The sequence below is a fragment of the Aedes albopictus genome, chromosome 1, assembly GCF_035046485.1.
Source record: "Aedes albopictus strain Foshan chromosome 1, AalbF5, whole genome shotgun sequence".
Classification (NCBI taxonomy): domain Eukaryota; kingdom Metazoa; phylum Arthropoda; class Insecta; order Diptera; family Culicidae; genus Aedes; species Aedes albopictus.
The window spans coordinates 338,167,334-338,177,192 of record NC_085136.1 but is presented as its reverse complement, the minus strand read 5'-3'; the positions used below and the strand labels follow the sequence as shown (position 1 = coordinate 338,177,192).

The following is a 9,859-nucleotide window of genomic DNA, read 5'->3' as shown; positions in this document are numbered from 1 at the left end:
AAGCTGTTAAGCCGGCTTCATCGATGGCCTGTCGACGACGGACCAGATCTTCACCGTACTGCAAATCTTCCAGAAATTCCGTTAATACCATGTCGCAACGCTTCACCTGTTCTTCGACTTCAAAGCAGTATTCGGCAGTATCGACCGCACAGAGCTATGAAAAACCATGGACGAGAACTACTATCCCGAGAAGCTTATCCGAATGTACTCACCTTAGCCCCAGTCGCATCAGGTTCGCCAGGTTGCCTATCGTCTCCGGAATGTCCAGCAGATCGTTGTGCTGCAGATCCAGAGCCGTCAGGTTGACACAGTTACCGATTTCGGCCGGCAGATGCTTCAGATGATTGTGCGATAGATCGAGCGTTGTCAGGTTCACCAGATGCCCGATGGCCGCCGGTAGTTCGTGGATTTTGTTCTCCCGCAGGCTGAGCATTGTCAGGTGCGAGAGGTTCTTCAGGTTGTCGCCCACCACCTTGATTCGGTTGAAGCGCAAATAGAGCGTGGTTAGGGTGTGCAGTTTGTAGATGACGTCCGGAATTTCCGAGAGTTTGTTGTGTCGCAAGTCCAGGACTTTGAGTTGTTTCAGGTTTTGCAAGGAGTCAGGCAGCGAGGTTAGGGAGTTTTCGTTAAGGGCTAGGGTTTTCAGATTGGAAAGACAACCGATTTCTGCTGGCAAAGAACTGATCTTGTTGCCGTATAGGTAGAACTCGATGAGACTGGTGCAGTCCTTGACTGAGGGCGGAATTATCGTGATGGAAGATTTGCTTAGGTCGAGCCTTTGGATGCCCTCTTCTTTGCAACGTTGAAACTCTTTGATCACATCGACGTCGGCCTGGATGGCTTTGCCCTTTTTGGTGGTGGGTTTCGGTTTGTTCGACTCCGGGTGCTTCACGGTGACCATCTTGGGACGGATTTCGGCCGGCATGTCGCTGTTGCTGCTGCTGCTACCGCCTGCCACTGAACTACCGCTGCCGGCACCCGTGTAGCTGCTGCTCGAATGACCCGACGTGCTCGTTCCACCAGAACTTCCCAAATTCATGCCTTGGGATCGTCGCACGGATTTCTTCGTGGGGTGTGTCTTGTCGTTTGCCGTTCGTTTATAAACTTAGGAAAGAAATAGAAAGTATAACGGAGCGCGAGAGAGAAAAATCGACGAAGGTTCCCGACCCGAAGGAACCTTGGTACGCCGAGTGTCGATGAGTGGCTTCAATCACAACTTTGCAATTTTCGGTGTATTGTTCGTGTATTCTCAATTATCCATCTTTCGGTGAAAGATACGATGATTTAGCTCGATCTGAAATTCGGAAAAAAAAGTTCACAATTATTAATTATTTATCAGGCAATTTATTCAAACAGTACTAATAATTTGTACTGGGCGAAACTGTCTTTTGAGTGACAAGCTTGGACGCTTCTGATTCGAACGTGAAAGGTCATGGGTTCAATCCCTGGCTCGTGTCTTTCCACCTGCTTTGTATTTTTCTACCTGCCTGCCTATTACTTCCCTCCTCTTCTTATATTGATCTGCAAACTGACGTAGCAGACGCCATTCTTCCCTAAAAATAGAAGATCGTCAACTCTAACACACCGAAGATCCCGAAGATAGTCGCAGGCAGCTTTCTCATTGGCTCCTTGTGTAAGTGTAGCTCATCTGAAGAACCGAATGTCAGTCTACGCTGAAAAGTTGATCGATTGATCACCACCAGCGGATGGTCGAAAAAGATGAACACAGACCAGGGAGACTCCCTGGAGCAGATAGAAATCCAGCTAGATAAAAAAAATCACTGGAAAACATGTCCATCAATCAACCTGGATACACCAAAGAACTCCGAGATGGAAGATATTTGGGAGGATATTGGAGTAAACGCCACTATCCCATAAGCTGCGGCTAAATTATGTGAACTTCTGAACCCAAACCGGGTAGAGCTTCTGAAAAAAGCTGTTAGATCAAGACTACCACAGGGAAGATAGTGGCACAAATTTCCCAAACGGAGGGGAGCGTGCCTCTGGAGCCGATCTACCGACGGCAAGGAGGAGGCCTATAACCTTGCTCAAAAACCGAGAGCGCCTTCGTAACCAGAATCAGCGGAAAAGGCCCACAGCTGATCTATCTAGTGGGGATAGAAAACAACACCTAAAGAAAACGGCATTCATGTCTACAGCTAGGCTACACACGGCCGGCAGTAGGCCTACCAACGTTAAATCGGTGAACAATTAACTACAAAGAGACAACCAAGGGCCCGGGAATATGAATGTCCAGGATAAACTCAAGAAGGTCTCAGCTGGACATCCTGATCCGTGAGACGAAGAAAAGGGGACTAAGGTCCCGAGAAGAGGAGGTGAGAGTACTCAGCACAGGAATAGCACTCCACTACTCAAAAACCTCTTTACACGGAAGTTATGAGCCAAACACGAATAGGAATAATTCTAAAGGATTATCCAACGACAACTCTTACCACACAACAACTGATTTTGATCCAAGACATCATAATCAACAAAGTAGTTGAGAAGCGAGAAACAGCAGTAAAACCGATTTTTATAGTTTGCACGATAAAAACAGGCTTCCTGGTAAGCTACTGCCATGACCAGGCCACAGTCGACTGGTTAAAAACTCTCAGCAAACATGTGTGCGAGGGTGAGTTCTTAGCAGTTAACGGAAAGGATATTCCTAGAACGGAAATCGTGGTTGCCTATCTGCCAAAAAGCGCCATGAAATCCAATGAGATTATGATAGCATTCATAGAAATCCAGAACGACCGAGCAAGAACTCTTGGAGAGTTCTCCGGAGAACTTTCCAATGAAACGACTTCGAACTGTAATACTGACAGCAAAAAGGATCAGGTGAGAACATCAGACACCGTCGAGTACTGAACTTCATAAAGGAACAGCTAGACTGAATCCGAAAAAAAAGATGGCAATCGTGGAGCAAGGAACAAAGGTTCAAGTTCAACAGAGAATAGAAAAGGTTGCCCTTGTAGACCGGAAATACCCCAGAAAGCCATTCCAAAAACAGGTCGATTAACCGCCAATCAAAAAAGGCCACGCATAAAAGCTTTACGGGAAGGTTTACTAAAGAAGACTTCGACCTGGTGTTAGTACAGGAACCGTGGGTCAACAATTACAGAGTGCTGGAAATCTCAGTACAATCAAAATGTAAGTTACTCCATGATGACAGCCATCTCTCCTCGAGGATGGCTATCCTAGTAAATGAAAGGATTAATTTCACTTCCATTACAGAATTCATCGAAAGAGACATCGTAGCCACCGTAGGATGAAGGTTCGAACCGTTACCTCTGGTCTGTAGTGAACGTAGCATCAGCTTACATTCCTCCTGGTGATGAAGCAGAAACTCCACTGTCACTGATCATTGAGTTTGTCAACGGCTGCAGACAGCGAAATGACGCCAACGCTCACCGCACTGGCAATGTGTGGGGAAGTAGTGACGTCCACAAACGAGGTAAGTCCCTTTTAGAATATATACTAATAACGTTGATGTATGCAATATGGAGAAGAAACCAACTTTTGTTAGCTCGAGGCGACAAGAAGTACTTAATTATAGTCAAATACTAACAGATAGGCTTTTCTCTTGGGGCGTATCCGACGAGTAATCTCTCTCAGACCACAGACATATCATCTTCTCGATAGAGAAGAGAGAAACACTGAGAAACTTCTATGGAGACCTCAGGAACACCAAATGGGATCTTTATAAGCAAAGTCTTGTGACCAAACAACCCTTGCTGGACAAAAATATAAGAACAGCAGAATACCTAAGAGTAGCTTCTAGAATAGCCACAAGCAAAATTGTTCAATCATATTATAAAAGTTGCCCACAAATGAAAAGAGTTTTAAACAGGAAAATTTCTTGGAACAACGCTTTGTAAAAGATGATGAGGAACGGAGGAAACTCTTTAATCGAGCAAAACCAACGTCGGATTGGAACCATTATAGAAAAGCTCCTCTAACCGAATTTAAACTCTACACGAAATTAGAAAACGCAATCGCAAACAATGAAAATTCATGTGTGAAAGTATCCAATGGCTTAGAATAGCACTACGGACCCCCTGTTCCGGGGGTAAAAGTCCACCAAACAGGGAACCCCAATCCAAGGTGTCAGGCGACCCGTGCTGAGGGATGAATGTTTTGAGGGGGTTTAAAACATGCTCGATCTTTAACGGAGCCCGTAACGTGGGTAGATCTCCCTTTTGAGTTGCGTTACGGAGTAAGATCTACCAAACTGAACCCTGGTGACATCGCTTGTTAAGCTAGGGTAATGCGTTTTGGTAATAAGGATTCATGGCACAAAGCCCTTGTTACTAGTGACAGTTTCTAAAATTGCATTTATTTGGTCTTACGGATAGTTAAAGACCCGGTTTGTCCTCGCTGAGACTATACTTGAAGTAAGGAAAACAAACATGCTTTGCGTATCTAATTGCGTAATAACCTACTAAGGACTGATAAGTACTGGTGATACAAGGACTCACGTGATTTCTTATTACCGAACACATTCTCTAATTTGACATCGTTTTGCAACTAGCCTAAAGCCCCGGGTTTTTCAATGTTGTCCTGGGACTAAACTAGAAGCAAGACACGGATGAAGCCAGAGTTCCGATGCATGGACAAATATCAGTGCTACCGTTTTGTTTATCTCAGAAATAGAATCGATTATGTGTGATTAAGGGCGCACTTTCGCTGGGATTTATTTCCCTGTGAAAACGGTACTTTTTCATCACATTCAATTTCTCGAACCTCTGAGGTAATAAAACAAGATCTGTACAGAAATCGATTCTTCATTGCCTCTCAATGACAATGGAGTAGTACGACATGCACTAAATACTAAGGATACGGGTATTGCCACAAAAGATCTAAATACTGGTCGCAGTGGCTCATCCGAACAGAAAAAAAAATCCAATGCACTTTAGGCCACTCTTCCAAGTCCTTTCCAAGGAACACTCAGATGGCCTTGGCAATCTAAAGAGGGGCGATGGTATTCTTACAATATGTCCTTTAGATACGCTGACAAGCATCAAGAAACAGTCCGATAATATGTACTCTTATTGTTGTGAAGAACACCATTCTGTCCAGTTTGATTCCGAGTAGTGAAGACATCATTGAGCACGTTTGGAGCAGTTTGTATCTATCCCACCAGATAAAGCATCGGATGTACAAACAACAAATCGTCCTATCGCCAGCATGGAATCTGTAATCTCCTCTCTCGGGCACAACGCAGTTGCTGTGTTTGGTGACTACAACCGGCCAGGGCTTCGTTGGATACGGAAAAGGAGCACTCCTGTTCGATGCATATCGCAACTTCATCCTTGACACAGTCAAACGCGATATTGGTTGACGGAATGAGTTCAAACAACATGCGTCAACTGAACCACATGAGGATTCGCATTGGAAATACGTTGGATTTGTTGTTCGTCAATGAAGAGCTGGTGGATGAATTTACGATAGAAGATGTTGTAGAACCCATCTTGCCAATCGACGTCTACCATCAACCCTTCTCGTGTGATCAACTATTGTAAACCTCTGCTTAAAGTATATGTTTGTGACAGAATGCACGAATCTCGACGATGCCATTGAGAACTTCACGAGTATTCTTCAAAATGCTTTTATTTAGGGAATCGCGCCACTAACAAATATTTATACACGTAACACTGCTTTGTACCTTACTCCTACCGCGCTGTATATGGCGTCTATTTGCCGACCCTGCCCGAGGTTTGCCAGACAAAAACACGCAAATCGTCGAAATACTTCTCCATGGAAAAATCCATGCTGGCTCGTAGAAATGTAATACTTTGTCTGGAAAAACAAATGCTCCGAGATAATAATTTCAAGCATTCCTTCTGACGACACCTCGGCACACATACAGACGCAGTATCATAATGTCGAGGCCATAATATCCCAGGACTTTATGGACCATTTTTTCGTGGCATAACGTCCGAACATACAGATGTGCCACAAAGTCCTAGAAAAGAAGGCACATAGGATATTTTGACGCATCCGAGCTTTTGGACATTATTTCGCAAACAAAAAAACGCAACATGACGACCGGCCTCTCGAATCAAGTCTGTTCAGAAGAAATGTGTAAGATTTGCGCCGTGGAATGATCCGCACAATCTGTCACGGTATGAGAGTCGATGTCAACTAATTGGGTTGGATACGTTGATGCAGAGAAGGAAACGAGCTAAGGCTATCTTCATAGTTAAACTGCTTGCTGCTGAAATTGATGCGCCAAACTTGCTGGTGCTGGTTAGCGTTAATGTTCCTGGTTATCATGCTCGCTGACCCTAATTCCTTAGGTTGCCTTTCAGACGGTAGGATTATATTTCTCAAACCTTTGGAAGTAAAGTTCAAACATCACTTCCAAGGCTCAGTGGCTTCTGAATGAAAATGAAAGGGGACAGTTGAGGGTGAATCATGGACGAACCATGAACTGATGTGATACACTCGATATGTCCCGATGAGTCTCTAGGTACATCGGAAATTATGCGATTTATAACGTTAACTTAGAAGTGATGAGTCTCTCTTAGGACAAAACAAACATCTTCATTCAAGAATATCGTAGTACCCTAGATTGATTAGGAATAACTTCAACAGTATTACTTCGGATGTTTCCGGCAGTTTCATCATCTTCGTTATGAACGGTTTCTATTGCCTAAATTGCCAGAAACTTAGTAGTATAATCCAGTTCAATTGGGAATGTTTTGAGGTCAACTTGGAGTTCAACAGGTTTTAGGAATAAAAAACCCTGACGAAAAGAACAAACCTGCCGAAATAGTCATTTATGTGACGAGTTGCAAAAAGCTGTTTTTTTTTTCAGCATGAGTCGTACATTTATCCGACGAGGCTTGCCGAGGGGTGGTCTGGAAATCCCAAAAAATGATGGACGTAATATTTGAATCTTCCCTTATCTGGGTTACAGCTGATACCAGTCACCAGCCTGTTCTTCATCATCTTGTCCATTCCTCGCTGGTTCAAGTGGCCCAACCTTCGGTGCCACAGGTCATTCGAAGTCGTAGCACTCATTCTTGCTGATGATTTTTCCAGCTTCACTTTTATCTCGTACAGTCCACAGGCCCATATAGCCGAGGCGGTAAACGCACGGGTATTCAGCATGACCATGCTGAGGGTGACGGGTTCGATTCCCGGTCGGTCCAGGATCTTTTCGTAAAGGTAATTTCCTTGACTTCCTTGGGCATAGAGTATATTCGTGCCTGCCACACGATATACACATGCAAAATGGTCATTGGCAGAGGAAGCTCTCAGTTAAAAACTGTGGAAGTGTGCTTGACCATCTCCAGAGTCAGGTTTTCTTCCGGGATATTCTCTAGAACGGTCTCTAGTGGATCATTCCTGTCCGGAAGGGTCTGGAACAAAGAAATCACCGCATCCGCTTCATCGATTTTTGCGCCAGCCGTCTTCAGTTGTCGGATGAGATCTTCAAACGCCATCAGATGAGCTCGCATGGACTTTCCTTCTTCTAGCTTCAAGCGGTTCAGCTGCTTCCGGAGTAGATTCTGGGTGCCGATAGACTTCTTCGCAAAAGTATTTTCAAGTGCCTTCCACATGTCCTTGGCGGAGTTCTGTTCACTTACAACCTCCAGTACCTCGTTGGCCAAGAAATTCACAATATGGGCCTTGGCTTTACGATCCGCTTCGTCAAACTTCGTTCTCTCTGCTGCAGCCGCCGGAGGGTTCTCCGTGAGAGTCTTCAACATACCAGCAGAATCCAGGAACATCCGTACTCTGTAGCTAAAGTTCTGGAATCCTGGTCTCCGCCATCGAGTTGTGGAATTCCGTGTCCCGATTCTCGCGCGTGGGTGCCCATAACCTTTTTAAGGGACGACTCGAGTAACGAATAACGACGAAGGTTAACAAACGAAAATAGTTTATTCAGGAAATACATCTACTGTATGACTTGAGGTCTGGCTTGTGAGTAACATAATCATTACACAAACTTGTTAAGATAGTTTAACCGAATTTGATGTAATCAAATTTTTACACGCACGTTATAAGAACGTACATTAGTATGAACGTATCTAATATTTTCCCTTCTTTGATTAGTTAAAAACTTTGATGCACACATTTCACGCTTAGAAAACCACTCTCATAATTTTAGCTTCAATTTTGTGTCCAGCAACAACACTAAAAAATATAGAAATTTATTTGCAATTAAACAGATTCATATGAAAATGTTCATTAATTATAAAGGATATACACCTATGTGAAAATTACGATCCTCCATGGAGGAGGATCCCCATATCGAAAATTGTAACACCAAAATGAAAGCCATACAAAATAATATACGTTTCCTCAGAGCACTTTTCAATTAGTGGCCTCGAGATACATTTCTTCAATCAGTGCAGAATGAGCACTACACTATACTGTGGGCCGTGGGTCTCTTGCTCAATGCTTCCCGTCCCGAGACATCCCCCGCGCCCACGAAGATCTCCTTCCATTTGCATGCATCCACAAAAGTCAAGGAGAAAGAACCGAGTTCAAACACACAGAGATGATAGTGAGCAAAGGCCAAGGTGGAATGTCGTTTTGGCATCGATCACCGGGAAAAGACCTTCATCGCCAATGTTCTTCACTATTCCACAGCTAGCTACACCAATCGTGGCCAACTCGATATTACTCCTCAATATCTCTGCTAGCTAGCTAGGAGTACGAGGACCCATGTATCGGATTGCAATGATGATAGCTGTCAAAAAAACGGGAGAGGAAATTTTTATTCCAATCTTCAGCTCCTTTTCACTCACGGTCGCCTTCTTCGTCGTCATTTTCCACTCCATGTAAAAAAGGAGGGTTCATCATTACCAATTTGAAGAATATTACAAGCTCACAGCACCAAATTTCACTGTTTCAATACGTTTTTCGCTTCCGCACTATCCCAATAAGCAACAAAACTATCGTATTCTTACATTTTTACTAGTCGCAATCTTTGGATGAAATTTTCTTCACACTAATCTGGCAGTCAATTGATTCTTCAAAAAACCAGACACTGGGGAAGTTAAAATTGTACGTCGTTCTCCTCTGTATGCCTTTCGCGACTGTGATACTATGACTGGCGAGCAGCAAGGAGCAAAAATACCTATAAAATGCAAGCAAGTACAGATTTTTTTTGAAGAGAGTTTCTCCTACAGATGTACAATAATTTCTCTTTCTCCCAGGCTAGATAATGAGAGAGCCTCTCAGATCTCGGACCGCATCTCGTTTGTTTGTAGGAGGCAGACATGTTTTGCCATTGAATCATCAACAATATCATCTCCGTGATTTTCAAATGTGTTTGTGTTTGTAACTGGTGCTGGTTGTATTTTGTTATTTTTATGCCAGTGTACTTAAGGCGAAAAGCTTCGTAATCCATACGCGAGTACAGAATACCGTATGATTGTTTAAACTCTCTACAAATTTGATAAGATCCTTTTTTCAGATAGGACCTATTGGAATGTTGGGCCAGAACAACTTGAACCGTTATATCAGGGACAGACTGGTGGTATTCGTACCATGGTACAAGTTGTCAAGAAAATTATTACAAGGCTGTCTTGACTGAAGATAATAATTAGTATAGAACTCGTTTCAAGATAATTGTACCATGGTACGTATACCACCAGTCTGTCCAAGGCATTACAGCTCGTTGAAGGCTAGGTAACGCGTAATACAGACTATTGGGGTCACTAGAACCTGGGAAATAAGAGGCTTCGTTGACCATTGATATAGACGTCGCCACGTTGAGCAGCCTTTCTGATGAAGCATGATGAATGTCATTATGATTACTTGATGGGTTGTGTCAATCGGTTTTGGCGACTGCGATACTTAGATCTATACCACTTCATCGACATCAAACGTTGCTCTTAGC

At 43.6% G+C, this 9,859-nt stretch overlaps 1 protein-coding gene across 1 annotated transcript; it reads right to left on the bottom strand.

The window, feature by feature from the left end:
* Positions 1 to 223: 223 nt before the first annotated feature.
* Positions 224 to 9,393, bottom strand: LOC109405214 (leucine-rich repeat protein soc-2 homolog; the record flags this gene model as incomplete). Its single annotated transcript, XM_029864506.2, is given in 2 exon segments — positions 224 to 1,294; positions 8,925 to 9,393. A coding segment is annotated over 1 exon segment (816 nt), but the record flags the coding sequence as incomplete, so codon positions are not given.
* Between the last annotated feature and the right edge of the window lie 466 nt (positions 9,394 to 9,859).